This window comes from Heteronotia binoei, chromosome 3, assembly GCF_032191835.1.
Source record: "Heteronotia binoei isolate CCM8104 ecotype False Entrance Well chromosome 3, APGP_CSIRO_Hbin_v1, whole genome shotgun sequence".
Lineage (NCBI taxonomy): Eukaryota > Metazoa > Chordata > Lepidosauria > Squamata > Gekkonidae > Heteronotia > Heteronotia binoei.
This window is the reverse complement of record NC_083225.1, coordinates 53774847-53796584: the sequence shown is the minus strand read 5'-3', so window position 1 is coordinate 53796584 and position 21738 is coordinate 53774847. Positions and strand designations below refer to the sequence as shown.

Below are 21738 nucleotides of genomic sequence, written 5' to 3'. Positions count from 1 at the left end.
CATTCATTAATGGTAATACTAAAATTCTGAATGTGTTTTCAGCATTTTTATCTACACACACAACTGCTGTTTTCCTCTGAGCTTATATAGCATTACTTAATCGGGAGGGGAAATTAAGTAACTGGTATTTCTTAGTTTTGTAGACTTCAAGTTTAATGCTTCCCATTATATACAAGGCACAATGCTGCTAATTTAGCAACAGAACAAAAATAGAATGGCTACCTCAAACAAAAAAAATTGTATATTTGTATAGGAGGTCTTCACAAGGATCCTAATACTGAGTTCAGATACAGAAAATGCAAAGGAAGCTCAAGTAGAAGTAACAGGAAAAGATGCATATATATCTGAATCAATGAGGATTTATAAATAGAATAAATAACTTCCAAACATGAACGCTCTACTTCAGTTTTACTCATGTAAGGGTTGAGGTTAACTTGCATGAGTATTAAATAACTTCATACACGACGTATGAGTTGATCTATGTTCCCAAGGCAATACAAAAGAAATAATTTCAACCAATGAACTTAACTGAGTAGCACAACCAAGTGTTTCTCAGCAAGTATATGGCTAACCACTTAAATAGTATGGTGTTTCCCAAGTCTGTATTATATATTAACTAGGTAATCTTTTAAACAAAAAAGTTTAAAAACTTGTTAGGTTTGATAAATGCATGCTACATGTAATACAGTAACCCACTATTGTCTGTTAGCCTGTATATTCCTTCCAGGCTTGATCACTGTAAGAGTTTTCTGGCCTAAAAACAAGTTATGTGATACATTTTAAGCTTGTTCTTTATCAAAGGGAATTTTCCTTTGTAGCATCTGTAAGAATCAGTACTATTCTTTCCCTTATACTCTGTTCCTATGAATGATGGTACAGAAATCAATTGAAAGAAAGGAAGCTGTTTTTCAACATGCTTGGAAAAGATCAACTCTAAGGCATCTGACCCTCCTCCCAGTTTTTCTATCACACCCATAGCCAAAACCCAGGCTGGTTTTGTCCCTGTCAATTGCAACAACTCTTATTTCTAGACAAAAGTAACATCAGTATAACTCTTTTTCTATAGGACTAGAGTTTTCCTAAAAAATATTCTCATACAAAATTTAATTGTATTAGCCCTTTTGAAATAAAAATTATGTCCATACTATTTAAATAAAAATAAATTAGTTTTTAGCTCTCAGTTTAAGTTTAAAGCTTTCACTGAGAGTTTCCACTGGACAGGAATTCTTCAGGCTGATTGCCTCTGCCATCCATTTCTGCAAAATAAAGATGGAAGTAGTAACATTAGCTAGCTCTGATGTCTAAATTGTAGAAAGAATAAGTAACACATTTTCTATTTACATTGCATCAAAACATTTAAGATCTGAGAGACCCAAAAAGATTGTCATTAACAAGATCATCCTAATTTGGTTTTTGACTAAATCAAGATTAGGAATGGCCATGAATCTCCCCACAACCCTAATTTCATCACAAAAACTGTCTTGAGTCGCAGTTCACAAACCAAGGTTCATGCCCATCCCTGTTAACAACCCTTCCCACAACCCTCCATGTGGTTATCAGGAGGTCTGTGCAGCTTGGGGACGGGGGGAATCAAGAGGAATCGCTAAAATGGCTTGCATCAATTTCGGCCTAACAGCAGGGCTGGTGTGCCTATCACCTCAGACTGAAACAGATGCAAGCCATTTCAGCAATCTCTCTTACCACGCCCCCCTTCAAAGCAGGGGGAGCAAACCAGGGGGTTTAATGGCTTACAAGAATTTAAACCTACCAGCTGAAAGGGTCTGCCCATCAGCTTTTCTGTTTAAATGGCTGCCCTCTATTTTGTTCTCCCTCCTTTGAATTGTGTTAATGGTCCAGCCCACCCTGCAGGAAGAATTCTCCCTGCAGGATTGGCTCCTTTGGGCCAGCCAATCTTCCTCCTTTCTGCTGGTGGCAGCTCCCTGAGGCCAACATAATAGGAGGGAGATCTGAGATTTTCTCTCCTTCCTTTTTGCTGGTGGTGGCTCTCCCAAGGCCAGCAGATATGGAAGAGGAGGAGCTGTAAGAGAGGATCAGCTGGGGCAGCACATTCACTGGTAACAAACCTCACAAAACAAACTGGTTCAGTAAAAAGGGAGGCTCATGAAGGCTTGTGGTTCAGGTAACCTCATAAACGGAAACAAACCTCTATCTTCCTGGTTCATGCCCATTCCTAGTCAAGATAACACAGGAAACCTATTTAAGATAAATGATTTATTTCAAAAGTCTCTAGCAGGTAATGGAATAGGGAAAAGCTGTTCAATATTACAAGGAGAATTTTCTTAATGTTCTTAGTTCCACATAGACCCTCTCCATCCTTTCACTCCTCCTCAGTTGTGTTTAAGCCCCCATTCTCTATAAGGATAATATACCCTATTAAGTACTGTTTGTATAATTAAAGATGGGTGAATTTTTCATTCTACAGGAGCAGATACAGACAAAGTGAGTAAAACAAGTTATTGCTTCAGGTTTGGGTTCAGTAAACAACACTGTTAAGGACAACACAGAAACTCATATGATCTATTTAAGAAGAATGGGATGATTCTGTGTTTGTTAAGTGGATCTACTACCTACACTAAAGTTCATTTTCAGAACAGATGAGTATGTTTGGAATTTTGTGGGCAAAATTTTCCCTTTTTAGAATGTGAAAGATTTAAACATACAGCATAGTTGTTACCTACCAAGTAATGCTGTTGTTTCACCTACATCTTCTTTTAATCTGCTACAGTTTAATGTAGATTCATGAGTAGAGGATGCTGATATCTCACTTAGGTCATTTCTGTCTTCTTGTACAGTAATACTCCAGCTTTCAGCTGATATACTACCACTTATTGATTCAGGTACTGCAAGTTCAAGTAAATCTTTAGGTTCTCCCTTTAAATTTAAATAAAAAATTATACTGATCAGCAAAAAGAGTACAAGAGTGGGGGAGAAATGTTTATTTAAATAGAACTAAAATGCAATCCTATCAATTCTCTAAGCCAGTGTCTCTAACTTCTGTTAATACTGTCTTCAAAAATGTAAGAGTGGTGCTGATTATACACAGAATAGAAGGCTTGGTTTTGAATGGCTCCCACTAAATTCCTAAAAGGAAATTTTGTTGGGTTGCAATGAGTAAAACTTTTCAGGAGGAGGAAAACCTGATCTCTCCACGAAACAGAAACCTGCCTCCCAGCATTGAGGGCCCAAACTTTCATGGAGGCAGGGCTGCACAGCAGTGTTCCCTCTAAGGTGCAGAGTCTTGTGAGCAAAAACTCTACTTTGTGAGCTACTGGCATTAAAGTTGTGAGCTACTGCATAAATTACTGTGCTTTGGGGCCATTTTTCCTGCGCAAAGACAAAAAATGTGTGAGCTGTAGGCTAAAAATCTGTGAACTAGCTCACTCTAACTCAGAGGGAACGCCGCTGCACAGTATGTCTCACAAATCCATGCTGCCCATGGGGCTCTCCTACTTCTTTTAGTCATCTATTATGACATGGTAAACCATGTGATTTTACTGAATGTGTGCTTACTGTTCTAAGGACAGCTTCATGTGTTATGGTTTCCATGTGTACGCAATATATTACACATAATCTATAAAGTGTGATTGACTGCTTCTAGTGTTCAAGTCAGATGTTATCAGGAAGTGAGTTTTCTTTAAGACTATCAAGTGTATCCTCAGTATCAAACCCATGTATGCCCAGTATAAAATATCTAAATCGGATACATCCTTAACATAGAGGCTACATAGAAGTAACAATATAAATACTGATTTGGCAATTGTATGGATTGAGGAAAGGAAGGAAAGGTCCCCTGTGCAAGCACCAGTCGTTTCTGACTCTGGGGTGACGTTGCTTTCACGTTTTCACGGCAGAATTTTTATGGGATGGTTTGCCATTGCCTTCCCCAGTCATCTACGCTTTCCCCACAGCAAGCTGGGTACTCATTTTACCGACCTCGGAAGGATGAGTCAACCTTGAGCCGGCTACCTGAAAACCCAGCTTTCACCGGGGATTGAACTCAGGTTGTGAGCAGAATTTAAGACTGCAGTGCTGCAGCCTTAACCCTCGATGCCACGGGGCTCTTCTGATGGAACAATCATGCTAATTCCATGCATACTTTATTTCCTTTCCTCAGCTTGAGGAAGTGACTAGTGATAGAGATTGCAGTAAACAGAGCAGGAAGGGTTAAAATAAAGAAGTAAAGCAGCAATAGTCAGGTTTTGTGAATGGGAAGGCAGAGGAAAAGCACATACATGAATACAAGAAGCTGCCTTATCCCTTGTATGACAACTGGACCATTCAGCCCAATGCTATCTACTGTCACTGGCAGTGGCTGTCTAAAATCTCAGGCAGAGCTAATCATACCAAAATCCTTGTACTTTTGAGATGTTGCGGACTAAATATGGAACCTACTGCATACAACCTATCTGCTCTAACAGAAGTCGTGACATGAAGAAAAGGGAGAAACACACACTGCTGAGCCATATATAAGACAATCTTGTAGTCAGTGCCACCTCAAAGATTCTATATACATACCCAACATCCTAGAGCTTTGATAACATCTAGTTTGCACATTGGACATGTTCTGTGGTCCAACAGCCAAGGATCAATGCATGTTTTATGAAATACATGTCTGAAAAACAGAGGGCAGCATCTTTAAAACTAATATAAGAACACTCCTGATGGAACTTTTAAAAATGGAAGATTTAGTAAACATAATAACTGCTATAAAATACCTACAGACAACCAAACTGTGCTTTTAATAACAGAAAAGCTATAAAAGACCCATATTGTCCCATCATTTCTGCCTTTTAATTCAGAGTATTCTCATGCATAAAGCAGTTTCCCAACAAGAACACAAAACACAGAAACTCATGTCAGATTTTTTAATTTTTTTTTACTATGCCCAGCATTAGCAGCTATATGTATCTTCACCATTCAGCATACCACAGAAAGCTTTTATTTATACAGATGTGCATGAATTGGGAAAATGGAGGTTTGTTGTGGTTTGTGAGGGTCACAATAACCATCACAAGCCTCCCACTTACTGAACCTGTTCATTTTGTGATGCAGTAGGGGGGGAGATCTGAAATTTCCCCATCTGCTGAGGCGGTTCCCCAAGAACAGCAGAAAGGAGGGGGAGGGGAGAGAGACCTTGCAAAAGTCATTTAAAGGGGACATTCCCTTTAAATCAGTGGCTCCCAACGTTTTTGGCACCAGGGACCAGTTTAATGGAATACAATTTTTCCATGGACTGGCGGGGAGGGCGGACTGGGGTTTTTGCTACCCAAGGCTGCCCCCTGCTCACACTCCATCCCTGCCCCCCCATGAGGGTCTTTAAATGGGGGGAAGACTGGGGCTATTTCTCCTGCTAGGTGGGGCCAGGAGGCAGAAGGCCAATCTGTCTCCCCCTCTTATTTAAAGACCCCCACCAGTCAGCTGATCGAGTCCTGGGCAGGCAGAAGGGGCTGTGGGGCTGCTCTGCCTCGCTCTGAGGCTGCCTCCCTGCCTTGGAGCAAGGCCATGCTGCCTCTTTTGTCTGCCAGGGTCCTGGGCAGGTGGGGGTGGTGTGGCGCCTCTGCCCCGCACCATGGCCCAGTTGCTAGCAGACCATGGACCGGTACCAGTCCACAGCCTGGTGGTTGGGGACCCCTGCTTTAAATGGCTTTTGCAAGACACGCAGTGCATGAGTGAAGTCCAAGCAGCGAGTTCACTCTGAAGCAAGTGAACTCTCTGCTTGGACTTCATTGGCATGCAGCTTGCCAAAGTCCAGCACATTCCCTTTAAATGACTCGTGTAAGCTGCGCTGTGCACAACTGAAGTCCAAGCAGAGAGTTCACCTGAAAGTGTGTGAACTCATTGATGGACTTCACTTGCACATGAACTGCTGGCACACAAAAAAATGAAGGTTCATTGGCAGTTTGTTGTGAATGTGATCACACAACCCTCCAGCATGAACCACAAAGCAAGCAATGTTTGTCACAAAATTAGGTTCATGACAATCTCTATTTATTTGTATAGGTTAATCAAAATATTTCTAAAAAACAGCACCTCTTCAGCAAGCTTATTGAAATTAACAAGCTTACTTGCAAGGCAAAATTCGAACTGTGTCTTTTGGTTTATAGTTTTCTATGCACACAGCACAATTTTCAGCATCAACATCCAGCCCCTGGAAGAAAAAAAAAACAAAACAGATGGAGAAAGAGAGTGGTTTAAGCATTTTGCAACTTTTAGATAGCTTAACTATTTCAATTAAAGTTTTGTTTGTTCATAAAAGAACTACTGAATTATCGGAAGTCTTAGAATACTGTAGATAGAATAAATTTGTGTCAGTCTTCAAAAGGAAAAAGAAAACTAGCTTGACTTGGAAAACTGCAAGCTTAGCTAGCTTTAGTGCTAATTTTATATTATTTAATGTTTTTATAACTGGCTGTTCAACTGAGTTTGTTCTCAAAGCAAATTATAATTAAAATCCATGGTTTTTAATTAAAGCTAGTGGCTAAGATGTACTTTTTTCCTACACAATGAAAGAGACTTCAACAAATATTCTAATAACTGTTGAGGCCTATGAAAACAATGAGAAGCTGAAACTGTCAGCTGTTAAGACTGATAACTTCAATTATATTTATATGCCAAGCAACAAAGGGGCTGCAACCAGGAAGGGGTATCAGGCCAAATGCCAGCTTCCACTGTGCAAGAGTGTATCACTGGAAAAAAATCGGTCACCTAGTAGCATATGTATTTAATGGCATATATAGCCAAAAGCAAATAATTTTATAAAATCTCTTTCTTAGCCAAGGTCTACAACATAATGAATATGCTTTGATGATGAACTTTTTTTAATAGTTCTTTAACACTCTAGAAAAGTAATAAGAGTAAAGGCTCTCATTCCATTTCTAAACCCTGTCCTGAGCTCTGAACAATTAGCAAATCAACATTTGGCTGGTTCTGAACATGAGAAAACAGAAAGTATCCAGATAGAGAGCTCAATTGTAACATATTTATTTGAAAGGAAGATGATATTAATAAATGGAAGATCACACTAAATTACCCCTTAAAATTGCTATACATACACCATAAGATAACCCCCTCTTTTTTTGACGGCATACCTGTGAGTAAATACCGTATTATCACTTATCACAAAACAAAAGCCCAAAGTATCTTTGAACAGTGCTGTTAATTTTATAAAGTTCTAGTTAAAACCAATCATCCAACTAGTTCTACATACAGGAGTCCCATCAATATAATTTTAATGAAACTATAATCAAAGAAAGCTTTCATTATACATTAGTGTGATCAAAATTACCTTATCCTCATGCTTCACAATATGGAGCTGCAGCTGGCCAATTACTTTCTTGATCTCTTTTCTGTGCCCCTTAAAAATAATTCAAGTTAATAACCAAATTCCAGTGGCATCATCTTATAAAGGATTATGTATTCTGCAGCCAAAGGTTTTATCAGAAGTTTTATGAGTTTTTTATCTATCGCCACCACCGGGTAAATATTTTAAGTTCACTTTCTAACGAGAACCACAATTCTGTACGAATATAACATCTGAAAGGGACTATCCATATATGACGTTGTCAAACTGTAGGTGCCTATCAAAATGTCTGATTGATACTCCTCTCTATACTATTGTAAGTACAGCAGCTACAAGAAGAAACGTCACTTTAAGTAGCTATCTGGAAGAATTATTCAGATCATTTCTACTTGTAAAGAATAGTTCAACGCTCATTAATTTTCTTCCTGAAACAAAGTTAGCAATGGTAAGCCACCTTAGTTTCTATAACATACTTCAGCAAGGCAGTTAGGAAATATGCCCCCCAGTTTATTTGCAGCCCATTAAGCAGCCCTCAAGTTTAAGAAAATAATTTGATCATGATCAGTTCTGTTGTGCTGGTATATATAAAGAACAATCTGATACTTTTCTAGTTGTTATTCACACAGATTGGCTACATCGAGGGGGGGGCGCTAGCCTAATATACAAAGGAGTTTTTGCTACAAAAATTTTAATGCAAACAGGGAGTTTCAAGTGAGATACAATATTGCCCTCAAAGGAACTACAAAACCTTAGCAGAAACTTCAGTACTTGACTCCTCAAAATAGAAGGTTGTCTTAAGGACAAGGATTTAATTCTGGACACAATATATACCTTTCTCAGCTATTCAGGGCTTTTTTTTGTAGCAAAAACTCCTTTGTATATTAGGCTAGCCCCCCTCGATGTAGCCAATTTCAACAGCTTACAAGACTCTTCTTACAGGGCCTACTGTAAGCTCTTGGAAGACTGGCTACATCAGGCAGGTGTAGCCTAATATGCAAAGGAGTTTTTGCTACAAAAAGCCCTGCTTTCTTATTTAAAGCAATTAAGTCCCACTAATTGTTTAATTCATTTGATCTGACCACTCAACTGTTAGTTATTCCTCAGTTTATCTCAAAAAACTCAGAGAAGCAAGTTCCCTGCCAGATGTTTATGGCAGTTTCATTGATCACCAGTTATGAAAAAGTGGAAGAACGAAAGATCTGTTGTCCAGTTACAATAACAATTTTAAAAATCAGTTTGTTGAGTGCCAGATACAGTGCAAGTATGTCCAACTCTAAAAAATAAGTTGCCGCAACAAACATTAACAGGCAATATAGAAACTGGTATGAAGAAACTTGTTCAAGTTAAGCAGCATTCATAGATGAAGTAGGAAGTTAAGAAGTTACCACACATCCTTTCAAGTAAGTTTTCAACACTTGCCTATCATTAGGCAAAAGCTTTTTAAAAGAGGCAGCAAAGAATAAGTCACCATCACCACTAATAATTACCTGGTTTCCAAAATGTGTTCCAGTATAGAGGAAACGCTGTATATAAAAAAATATAAGCCATGCTAAAGAGATAATCATCATGGTGATGAACGCAATAGCTACAAAAACAACTGATTGTCCGCTGATATATTCTTGTATGTGCCGATTTCCAACATCAATAGTCATTTTCACAGGAATCCCTCTTCGCACTGGCTCCAAGATCTCCATTCCTTTTGGATACCCAACCATAATTACCACTGTATTGCCAGTACCTGTTGAGGGGAAAGAAAAATAGGAATCAAGTGTACTTTCTTATCACTTTTTATCAATTGAATGAAATCTAGGCCCATTAGATAATCAGATGGAACTACTTTGTCATAATTAATTGCTAAATTAGGTAGCAATAAATTCTCATTCAACATCCATAACCACAAACCAGTAGGGTAACCAAAATCCCTCAGCCTTGGAAACAAATGCAAAAGTGGTCATCTGACCAAAAGCCGTGGCCTCTGACTGAGTTCCCAAAGTAATCATGGCTTTTTCCTTCCTGCCATCTCACCAGACTCCAACTAGCTTGCTGCTTTTCCCCACAACCTGATGTCTCTGCAGATCACTCAAAGCCAGCATCACAATTGTCTCCTCCTGAATTCTTTCCTAGTCACATGCTGGGCCTAAAAGATCTTAGAGAGAGAAAAACAAGGACAGCATGGGATGGATCTAGACTGTGCCTCCATGGGTGCAGGGATTCCTTCAATGGAATCCAATTTTCCTGTCTCTAGTGTCAACCTGAAATGCCCCTGAAATTCTGTTCCTGGGAGAGAGAGAGAGCACTGCTGGAGGGGATGAAATCACATTCCATGGGTGGAAATCCTTGTACCCTTTGAAACACCTACTAAGGATTCAAGCTTATACCTAGAACTATCACTTTGGCTCATGCAAGCGAAACAAAAATCAGAGTGAGAAAAATATTATAATTTAAGAGTATTGGAACTTGAAACAAGAGGTGTAGAAGTTCTGGAAAATACGAAGCCATCAGGGAGCATTTTTGCAGAAAACATATGCAATAACTACTTATGAACCCTAAACTTATTTTATTGCATTAACAAGAAAAAATGCATTATTGACAGCTTAGCATATGCAACTGAACTACTTAGCATATTTACAAAAGGTCTTGTTTACAAGTAAAATTACAAATATGCCTTATTCTAGAGAGAAAAGGAGCTGAAAACTTCTGCAACCAGAGCTCCCTCTAAGCTGAGTCAGTGTGAGCTAGCTCAGTTTTTTAGTCTCCAGCTCACACATTTTTGTCTTAGCTCAGGAAAAATGGCCCCACAGCAAACTTATTTATCCAGCAGCCAAATCACTTGCTTACAACTTTAATGCCAGTAGCTCACAAAGTATAATTTCTGCTCACAAGATGCTTCAGCTTAGAGGGACCATTCGCTGCAACCTATGCCACGTTAGCATATATACGATAAGTATTTTTCCCATTTGAGGAACAGGAAAACATAATATTTTGTGCTAGATAAAATAAGGTGTAAAAAAATCAATCAACATACATGTATTTATTGTTGAAAGCTACAACTATTTAAGGGCCCATCATAAGCCTTTATCCTATGCAAAATCATAAAACCTCAATGGGAACCCACTCAACTTGACCTAACGCGTTTCAACCTAAATTGGTCTTCTTCAGAGGTCAGAAAGGTAAGTACACATATTGGCTCATAATACCGAACAGAATAAAACAATAGAACAATGCTGGACCACAAGGAAATTTCTGTAATATAAAAGAGAAAAATTATAAATTTGTAAAAATATTTTTTCGTGCTATTTAAGGATAATATTTAGAATTAATTACTTACAGTGAAGTGACAAAGGCTTAGAGATATTCTTGAGGCCTCTTGTTCTATAGCCTTATGTCTTAATCAAGAGCATACCTATAGCATTCAGTGTTTTTTTGTATGCCATGTGGTCCAGAATTGATCAAGTAAATTCAGAGCCTACCCCCCCCCGGCACGCACCCCTGTGGGAGCTGGCACCCCTTGCCGTCGCTGACTCCCATGCACCAGCTCTCTGAGTCCAACACTTTGTGTCACACAGCGGCCACAAAACCAAGTGCCATCAGAAGGTCCACCAGCAGAGCCAGAACTCCAGAAGCCCTCTCAATGCTGCCTCCCAAGCACCAAGAATACAGAGCATCACTACCCAGCCATGGTGTACCATCTATACATTGTGGCTAATAGCCACTGATGGACCTCTGCTCCATATGATTATCCAATCCCATCTTGAAGCTATCAATGCTTGTAGCCACTGCCACCTCCTGTGGCAGTGAATTCCACGTGTTAATCATCATTTGGGTGAAGAAGTACTTCCTTTTATCTGTTCTAAGCTCACTAATTCCATTGAGTGCCCATGAGTTCTTGTATTGTGAGAAAGGAGAAAAGCACCTTTCTCTGCATTCCTTTTCCATGCACAATTTTTTAAACTTCTATCATGTCACTCAATCATTGTTCCTCCAAGCTAAAGAGCCCTAACCTCTTTAACTCTTCTTCATCGTGAAGGTGTTTCACCCCCCCCTTTTTTTTTTCAAACAATTTTTATTTTGAATATAATGTTTGTAAACAGAGAATAACATTGTTACAGTAATGCCTTGATTTTCATTCCACATACATACCGTTATATAAAATAAAGTTATACAGCTATAGAGTGATCACGAGAAAAGAATACTCTTGTGGGTAACCCGTTGGTTAAGTGAAGAAGAAAGAGTGGTGTCAACCTCTATCCTATCCAGAATTGGATACCACTTTGCATAGAAATCGTTAGCTGCCTTTATCGGATCTATGGTGTCTATGCCGGCTGTGATTTTTTCCATCGTGATGAAGTCCCAAATTTTGAGGATCCAATTATCTATGGACAGATTGAGCTTAGATTTCCAGTTCAGGGCTATTATGTTTTTGGCTGCAGTTATAAGCGAGATAATAAGGGATAGTTTAGAACTTGTAGCCTTTACAGAGTGCCAATCATTTAGAATGATGGTCTCAACTTGTCTTGGGATTGTAGTTCCGGAAATGTTTTCTACCTGGGTAATAACCTTTTGCCAAAAAGAGTTGACAATCGGACAGTCCCACCAACAGTGTAGTGATGAGGCTTGCATGCCACAATTACGCCAACAAAGTGGGGAATAGTTATTGTCGATACTGGCGAAGTGCAAGGGAGTGCGGAACCATCTTGACATAATTTTGTAGTTCTGTTGAAAAATTGCTATTGATTTGGTCTTGCAGACTTCTGATTCCCATATGGCTTCCCATTGTGTGTTGGTAAGTGTGAGTTTGCATTCTTTGTGCCATTTTTCGCAGTAGGATGGTAGACTGCTACAGGCCTGCTGTAGTAGAATGCGATAGATTTTAGAGATGAGGCCCTTGGTGTTTAAAGAGGGTTGAGAAATCAGATATTCAAAGTCCGTTTTGGGCCTAGTGGTAGCCAATTTTGAGAAAGAGCTGTTAAGGAAGTGGCAGATTTGTAAGTATTCAAACCAGGGGATCTTAACGGTTGTGGATTCCTCTAACTGAGCCTTCGTTTTAATTCTGTTTTTGCTGAAGAGTTGGAATAGAAAGACCGTTGAAGCAGTTTCCCAAGAGCAGAATGAGGGAAACTGGAGAGCTGGGGGGAACCAGGGCTGTTTTAGAAATGAGGAGAGAATAGATAGATCCGGGGCCAGGTCCTTCCGGACCTGGTCCCAAATTGTGATTAAAGCCTGACTTAAAGTATTGAGTATAGTCCAAGAAGGGCGGTCTTTTTTCTTTAGCCATAGAAATTCATGGTATTTGTAGGGGGATATGTGGGTCTCTTCTATGTAGACCCATGCTGGGCCCGGTCTTATGTATAGTATGTTGACCATGGAAGATACTACAGAGGCTTTATAGTAAAGGTACAGATCAGGGAAAGCTATTCCTCCTTTATTTTTGGGCCTTCTGATTGTGGTAAAGCGGGTTCTGGGAGGTTTATCACCCCATATAAAGTTTGTCAGTAGGGCCTGCCATTTCTTAAATAGTGTTGCTGGAATGTTAATGGGGAGGGCTCGAAATAAGTAGAGGTATTTTGGAAAAATAAATGACTTAATTGTGTTAATCCGTTCTATCCACGACAGAGCTAAGGGGTTCCATGATTGTAGAGCTGTTGTTGTTTGTTGGTATACTGCTGAGTAGTTTAATTTGAGAAGGTCTTTAAGGTCGACCGGGATCTTTACTCCTAAATATGACCAGGATGAGTTAACCCATTGGTAAGGGTACAAGGCTTTAATTGATGATTGGGTATCTGAGGAGATATTTATTGGGAAAATAAGGGATTTAGATAAGTTAGTAGATAACCCTGAGTACCTTCCAAACTCCAGGAGGAAGGGAGACAGTATCGCCAAAGATTCCAAAGGGTTTTTTAGGTAAAGGGCCATGTCGTCTGCAAATAAGCTAATTTTATAGTTAGCGTTGTTAATGCTGATGCTGTGGATGGAGGAGGATTGCCTTATGTAGTTTGCTAGTGGTTCAATTGCTATAGCGAACAACAGTGGGGAAAGAGGGCACCCTTGGCGGGTCCCCCTAGAGAGGGAAAAGTCTGGGGTTGAAACCCCATTGATATTCAGCAGGGCTTTCGGGGAAGAGTAAAGAGACTCTATAGTTGATAGAAATTTAGGACCGAACCCCATTGTTTTCAAAACTAAGAGTAAGTATGTGGGTTCCACACTATCAAAGGCTTTCTCAATATCCAAAGCCAGAATACACGACTCGTAGGGTTGGAATTTGCCATATTGGATGATGTTAATGGTTTGGCGAATGTTATCTGTGATTTGACGTTTTGGGATAAAGCCTGTCTGGTCCTCATGAATGTATTGGCCAATGAAGGAGTTTAGACGGGCGGTTAGAATAGAAGTTAGAAATTTATAGTCGGTGTTGAGGAGAGAAATTGGGCGGAACGCTTTTGGGTCTAGTAGATCCCTTTCCTTTTTAGGTATTAAAATTATTTTTGCTAGTTTCCAGCTTTCGGGGATTGTTCCGGAGTCCAGGACATGGTTGCAGATTTCTGTGTAAGGTTTGAGAATATTTTGAGAGAATTTCTTATAGAACTCAGACTGGAAGCCATCCCTCCCTGGAGTCTTGTTGATTTTGGCGTTTTTAATTGCTGATTGGACTTCCAATGGTGTAATTGGAGAGTCCATGCAGCTTTGATGATCTGAGTCCAATTTTTGGAGGATTTCGGGTTTATTGAGAAAGTTTTTTATAAGACCTGGGTCTGGGTTTTTAGAGGTATATAGTTTTTGAAAAAATTCCTGGAAAATTTGTCTGATTTTGGGAGGGGAAGAGTGGGTTTTCCCTGTTGCATCTCTAATTAGGTGGATTTGTCGATCTGCTAGTTCTGTTCTGAGTTTCCATGAGAGGATCTTTAAGGATCTGGGGTGGCTGAACCAATATTTTTGTTTGGTGAACAGGAGGTTTTTCTTAATAGTGCTGGATTCTAATAGCTCCAATTTTTTGCGTTCAAGTAATAATTTTTTGTAGGCCTTCTTGGCACAAGTACGTTTATGTAAAGCTTCCAACTCTTGGATAGATTTTTGCAGGGTTAATCTAGGTGTTTCACCCCCTTAATCATTTTAGTTGCCTTTTCCTGTACCTTTTCCAATGGTATAATATCTTTTTTGAGGTGCAGTGACCAGAACTATATACAGTATTTCAAATGAGGTCACATCATAGATTTATACAGGACATTACAATACTGGTTGATTTGTTTTTAATCCCCTTTCTATTAAATCCCAGCATAACATTTGTCTTTTTTTATTGCAGTTGCACACTAAGTCGACATCTTCAGTGAGTTATCTACCATGACTCCAAGATTTTTCCCCTGGTCAGTTACTGCCAGTTTGGACTGCATCATCTAAAAATATCAGTATATATTTATAGCTAGGATTTTTGGCTCCAATATGCATTACTTTGCACTTGCCCAGGTTGAATCTTATTTGCCACACTGACACCCACTTGGCCAGCCTTGACAGATCCCTCTGGAGTGCTTCACAGTCATCTCTGGTTATCACTGCTCTGAAAAACTTAGTGTCATTCGCAAACTTAGTACCATGTACCAAGCCCTATGATACCCACTGCTTACCACCTTCCACTGTAAAAACTGCCCATTTATACTCACTCTCTGTTTCCTGTAAATCAACCAGTTTTTAATCCACAAGAGAACTTGTTCTCTTATCCCATGACTGCTGAGTTTACTTTGATGGGGAACTTTATCAAAAGCTTTCTGGAAGTTTAGGTAAACAATATCTACTGCAGGGATGTCAAATGTCCATCCCGTGGGCCAGAACCAGCCTGCCCAGAGTTTTAATCAGGCTTGTGGGGCTCTTTTCTCCCCCCTCCCATCCCCCCTTTGAAGTACTGAACTAGCCAAAGTTCCCAGCTCCTTCTTCCTTGTCTTTGCAGGCTGAAGCAGGAAGTAATTTTGGGCTTGCAAAGAAAAAAACATAATGGACTTTCCATTAAGGCCTCTGTGCCCAGACAGACTATCTGGGCACAGAGACGTTAGTGGAACGTCCGTTCCTTGTTTTCCTTGCAGCGTTGTCTGTACTTTAATGGAGTGGAGCTCAGTTTCACTTTTCAGCGTTTATATGGCCAGTTAGAAGCTGTTCCTTGCTAGAGTTGTGTGACCTTGCAAATAAAGGGTGGATGCTTTAACAAGCACGTCTGCTGAATGGACCTTAGAACTGGTGCCTAGTGAGTATTCTAGCCTAGGAACCTACAGCCAAATTGAAGAGCCATTGCCAATCTGAGCAGACATGGGGGCAGGGGCAGAAGCTTGCAATGCTCAGCCATTTCATGTTTTCCTAAACCCAGAGCATTTTATATTTCTGGTTTATATTTTTAGTTTCTGCTGTGATCCTTGTGGATTTTTTTTGATGCTTTATTTTTAAAATTGCATTGCCAAATCCCACTATTCCCTCACCGTTTCATTTTAAACAAAACATTGCAAGACTTTTAAGCGTGTTTGCATTTTAAGTAAAAAATAATATCTTTAATTGTGTTTCTCTGTATCTCTTAAAAAGTTTATATCTCCACTACTGGCATTACACTTTATATGCATATAAAATAAAAGCCATTCTTCTGTGTGAACAGCTTAAAGGTTCTAGATCTCAAGATTAAATTGATTCTTTTTATGACAGCCTGCACAAATGCAGGAACTAGAAATCAAATAACTATACTTTATTCTTGTGAAATGGGTGTGCCTTTAAGCTTGCAAAGAATATAAATTATGAAAATGTCAAGAAATTCAGGCCCCACAAAATCCCATTTATGTAAGATCTGTGCCTACTATTTCTATCTTTAATAACAGATTCCACCCAACTTACCCATTATCAATGTTAGACTAACTGGCCAGTAATTTCTTGGATCTCCTCTGGAACTTTTTAAAAAGATGGGGGTTACATTAGCTACTTTCCAATCCTCAGGAATGGAGGCAGATTTTAGTGATAGATTGCATATTGTTTTCAGGAGATCCACAAGTTCACATTTGAGTTCTTTTAGAACTCTTGGATGTATGCAATCTGAGCCTGGTGTTTGTCAGTTTTTAATTTACCCATCAGTTGTAGGACCTCCTCTCTCATCAATTCAATGTATTATTTGGACAGAAAAAGTCTTGTATATGCACAATAGGCATATGTTGACATTGAGTTAAACTTCTAACACTGAATTCTTCAATGGTGTATCATAATCACACACATAATCAAACAGAATACTGACTGTGGACAAAATCAGTAATGTTTAAACAATAAACATATTCTTGAAAATGTTTTATGTCTACAGTGTACCGAGGAATTCTCATTCTCTTATGCAATCGATTATATTCCATAAAAATCTTCAAGGTATATATTTTGAGTGAATCAAACGTTGTCTTAAAAAGGTGAAGAATGTGATCTTACAAAAGATAAACAAAAAAGCCATTCTTCTGTGTGAACAGCTTAAAGGTTCTAGATTTCAAGTTTACATTGATTCATTTTATGACAGCCTGCACAAATGCAGGAACTAGAAATCAAATAACTATACTTTATTCTTGTGAAATGGGTGTGCCTTTAAGCGTGCAAAGAATATAAATTATGAAAATATCAAGAAATTCAAAAATCAAAGTTCCTCTGACCTGCTTAGAAGGTATGGTTTTATGTTTTGTTGTCGTACTTATCTGCATGCTCTGATGATCATCATAGTTGTTGAAAGGACTGCACTTCAATGGAGTTTCCACCCAGAGATGCTGAATGCATCTGTATAAGTGAAGAGGAAACAGCCAATGAAGAACCCATGGATTTCCCCAACAGTTCCTTACTCAGTCATTGGATTAGTTCTGTTCTCATATCATAACATTCTTTAGAATTTATATTGCACTTTCATTATTAAAAGCACTTTATTTTATCTTGTTTTAGTCCCTATAGCAATCCTGTAAGCAAGTATTATCACTTTCATATTGTAGATGGCAAGTATTATCACTTTCATATTGTAGATGGGAGCTGAGAGTGGCTTGCTTAAAGCCATCTAGTGAGTTAGCAGCAGTTCTAAAAAGCAAACCAATTCATATAACCTTGGTCACTAAATCGCAACATTAGATTAGGCTTCATTTATGAAGCAACTCTGACTTGAGACTCAACACAATACTTTACAACCTGCTTTAAATTCCCAAATCTGAAAAACAAAAAGATAACTAAAGGAGCAGGATGATTATTTGAAGACCGAAAGGAAAAAGCAAAATGCGTATTTGTCCTGTTCGAAATTCCCGTCATTACAACAGGCACTTATATGGCTCCAAACTTATTTAAGTGACTACTTAAAACCCACAGTTGAATTTTATTTGTTTTCAACTACTTCAAATGGCATTCAAATACAAACCATAAAAAACTACAACACCAGTCACAAAAATGACTGAAAATCATTACTAAAGAGATAGCAGGCTGAATCCAAAGTACCACCAATGAAATAAAGATGGAAGAATGAGACTTCTCACTCTTGCCTCAGCCGGCAGAACCTCCTCAAATTCTGATCACAGGGGCCCCAGAGACCTTTAGAAACAACCTAGAGGGCAAAGTGGGAATTTGCAGTGAAAGTGAGGATACAAGGAAGATCACTCCTCATTTACCAAATAAGTGCCATTCTGCCACATTAACAAACAGAATGACACCACATTCTGAACAAAACATTTTTCCCCGGTCTTTGGAAATCGCTAAAGGAGGAGACAAAACAAATCTCACAGATATTGCACATCTGCAGAACCACCATCAAAAAGGCCCTGCTACACACAGAGGTGGTACAGATGGCAGCTGATACTCCAAGATACCCCAGAGGTCTAAGACATTCATTTGTGGTGGAAAGTGCTGTCAAGCTGCAGTTGACTTATGGCGACCCCATAGGATTTTCAATGCAAGACATGTGCAGATGTAGTTTGCTATTACCTGCCTCTGCACAGTGACCGTAGTTTACCTTGCTGGTCTCTCTTCCAAACAACTAACCAGAGCTGACCAATCCTGCTTAGCTTCTGAGACTGAAGAGATCAGGCTAGCCAGGGCCACCCAGGTCAGGGCAAGACATACATCAGCATCTCAAAAACTGCATGACAGTCCGGTGGCCCAGAAATTTCCAGTTATATGGTCTTGTACGTTACAAATACATTTGGAATACCCATAGTCTGAGACAGAACAGAGAATAAAAGCCACCATAAAAATATAACCAATGCCACGTTTAATTTGACACAAATTAGGAAGTTCCTAATTTTTGGTCCACAAAGCAAGACAGAGCTTTTAATATAGAAACACCTGCTGCTGCAGAAAATTGGTAGGTGTACCATGTGAATTTGAAAGGCATTAGAGCCTTTGGAAATGTTCATCAATTAAAACGCCTTTTCAGATGCTTTAGGAAGCTGGCAGCAGTTCACATGATGCCTCTATCAGGGGTTCTCAATCTTATTTTCAAACATCTTCTCTCAAAGGCAATGTACACTCAATGCACCCATTATGTTGCTATTTTCCGTCCTCTTATAACATGCACTCCACTCAATTAGGATGCAGTCTTGTTATTGTCTGTCTCATCCATGTACTTTCAGCCAGGTTTATACTTTAACATGAAGTCTTGGCTACTGAAATATTCTCCAGCTCATCACAATTTGTCATACCCATGATTTCCACATTCTTCTAGAACTTCTAGAAGCACCCATCTCTTGGCCACCTCTTTCACATCTGTTGCTATACTAAACATTGTAGGGAAGAACAAACTTTAAGTCAAGTGGTACCTTTAAGACCAACAAAGTTTTATTCTGCGTATAAGCTTTATTCTGGGTATAACATTTCATGTGCATGTACACTTGTAGGGAAGTGTTAAGTCTATGTCAAAATAATTTAGGAACTCTTTACACAAGCCAGTCAAAGGATATAGCATTTTCTTTGTACTGCTGCTCTCCCACTGAAGTATGCATATTATTTTTTAACTGCTGCCTACTCCCTCCCCTTGAACAGATATGATTACTGCACATTTATGACAAACTGCCAAGCCAAGCCAACAGGTATTACAGAAATGCTTGTAAGACAGATAATTGCATGCTCGTCTACGCAATTTAAACAGGTTGTTAGGTTAATTCTGCTGTGGTTCATACAGAAGCACCTTTAAGCAACCAACTCACCCACTTGTTTTCTTAAACAACTCACAGCATCATCCTTTCATAAGGGGGGGGGGGCAACAGCTGCCCCTGCCCAGCAGATTTCACAGACACCACTGCCCACTGTGGTTTACTTCCTAGCTCATTCTTCAACTCCTGATTTCTGAGCATCCACTGCTAAGTACATACATCCTTTCACACATACCTACCATTTTTGCAAAAGTCCTTGCCTACCATTTCAAGAAAGAACATGTTCACACAATAATTTACAGGATGTGATGGCTTTCTCTAGTTCAGATTACTTTAAAAAAAAATAAAAAAAATTGGGGGTCTATCAGTAATTCTATGTTTCATGTTCAAAGACACTTCTAAAAACCAATTGCTGGAGCATGGAGATGAGTAGCAACAGAGGAAAGGCTGCTAATTCGGTGACCTGTTTGTGGCCTTCCAGGAGGTACTTTTTTGGCCACTGTAGAACACAGGATGCTGGATCTAGCAGGGCTCTTATTATTTATTTAGGAGATTTTTCTTTTAGACTAGCTTGGGCAGATGATCAAGAGGAGAATTTTCCTTTACTTCAATTCTTCATCGATGCATTTAAATCAGCATGTGCAAATTTTGCACAGATCCTGTCATCTATTTTTGACCACCCTTTTGGGGATGAATACATATCTCTCTCTTCATCCTTCCAAATTCTAAGAAAACAATGACTGTGGGAGAAGGGAGATGATCTTTATCACACCCTCTGGAAGGAAAATACTTTTGCAGGAGCCTACCGTTTCAAGCCTTCTCTTGGGGTCCTGCACCACAACCAGTTCTGCTTTTCCTTCACAGGGGTCTCTAGCGCCCTCCCCGCCCCTAAAAACCCTCTTTCACTCACCGAGGTGCGGCATGGTCAGGGTAGAGTTGCCGAAATGGGGCTCGTTATAGACCACCACGGCGGCCGCCCTCTTCCTCGCTGCGTTGGCGATTTTGTCCTTCAGTCTGCATCCGCCATGGGACACCAGAGCGATCCAGGCGGGAGGAGGAGGAGACCCACGGTTGGCGCCGGGAGGCATGGGCACCTCATACTCGACGTCTGGGGCACAGCCTTCCATGTGGCGGCTACCCACGCCTCGGGGGATGCCCACCAGGCCCTGCGCGCCCTCCTTGGGCGAGGTGTCCCCGTAGCGGCCGCTCTCGGCGCTCCCCCGTACCGTGCGGTTGGTGCCGGGCTCGGTGTACACCGTGGTCACCCAAGCCGAGTACCACACCAGCGACCAGGCCACTCGCGGGCACCCCGCGGCCGCCAGCAACAGCAGCAGCAACGGCAGCGCCACGCGCCGCACCAGTAACATGGTCTCCCGGCCACACGACGTGGCCCGCCCGCCGGCTCACTCCAGCGCTGCTGCTGACACAGGGAAAGATGCCGCTTCAGCGGCTCAGATAATCAGCATCGGTCTCCCGCCCCCTTTCCCCCGAACTGACTGACTAGAAATGGGAGGGGAGAAGGCAGAAGCTGCTGTGGCGCGCCTTTTGCTCCTCCCTCAACCGCCCAAAGCCGGCTTCCTTCGTCCCGCCCAAGACCGGAAAGTATAGGCCGCCCCCCTCCCCCAAAGGAATTGGCGCGCACGTGTAGTGTCTCCTCCCCCCGCCCACGCCCCCGCGGTTTTTTCCACAGGAAGAGAAATATCAGTTTTACAATGGAGTGGACAAACTGTTAGTCTGGGGAGTTTCTGACATAGACCCGGTTCCTGGACAACCCTAATCGACACCCTCTGTTGTGTGCATCTCAGCCATTTTCTGCAACCACTCAAAAGACTTCTTAATCATCCCCCGTCCTCCTGAGATTTGCTAGGAGAGCTGTTGATAGAGAGCTTTTCCTTTTTCCATTTCAGCTACCGACTTTGGGAAGCAAGCCAAACCTCTGAAAGCTGGACTGAGCGAAATATTAAACTGAAGTACTCTGATATGGAAACCTTTCTTAGTTCGTGTAGGCAGTTTTTTGAGCAATTGTTTAAAAAAAACAACAACCCAAAACCGCAGCCATTTTTGCAGAAATTCGTATTGTGTTTCACAACATCATGTTTAAAATATTTTGATTTCAAACAACGTAGAAATGGGAAGGGTTGTTCCAAACCAAGCAGCAAAGGAGAAGCCATTTTGGTGTGGCGGTTAAGTGTGTGGAGTCTTATCTGGAAGAACCCGGTTTGATTCTCCACTCCTCCACTTGCAGCTGTTGGAATGGCCTTGGGTCAGCCATAGCTTTCGTAGTTGTCCATGAAAGGACAGCTGCTG

General features: G+C 40.4%; 1 protein-coding gene across 1 annotated transcript; it reads right to left on the bottom strand.

Moving 5' to 3' along the window:
• Positions 1-1115: 1115 nt before the first annotated feature.
• Positions 1116-20898, bottom strand: RNF149 (ring finger protein 149). Its single transcript, XM_060233818.1, has 7 exons — positions 20342-20898; positions 8809-9059; positions 7307-7375; positions 6087-6169; positions 4537-4633; positions 2700-2892; positions 1116-1256 (listed from the first exon to the last, which is right to left on the bottom strand). Exons 1-7 carry the CDS (start codon positions 20796-20798, stop codon positions 1198-1200), a joined length of 1209 nt encoding a protein of 402 aa, XP_060089801.1. The 5' UTR covers positions 20799-20898; the 3' UTR covers positions 1116-1197.
• Between the last annotated feature and the right edge of the window lie 840 nt (positions 20899-21738).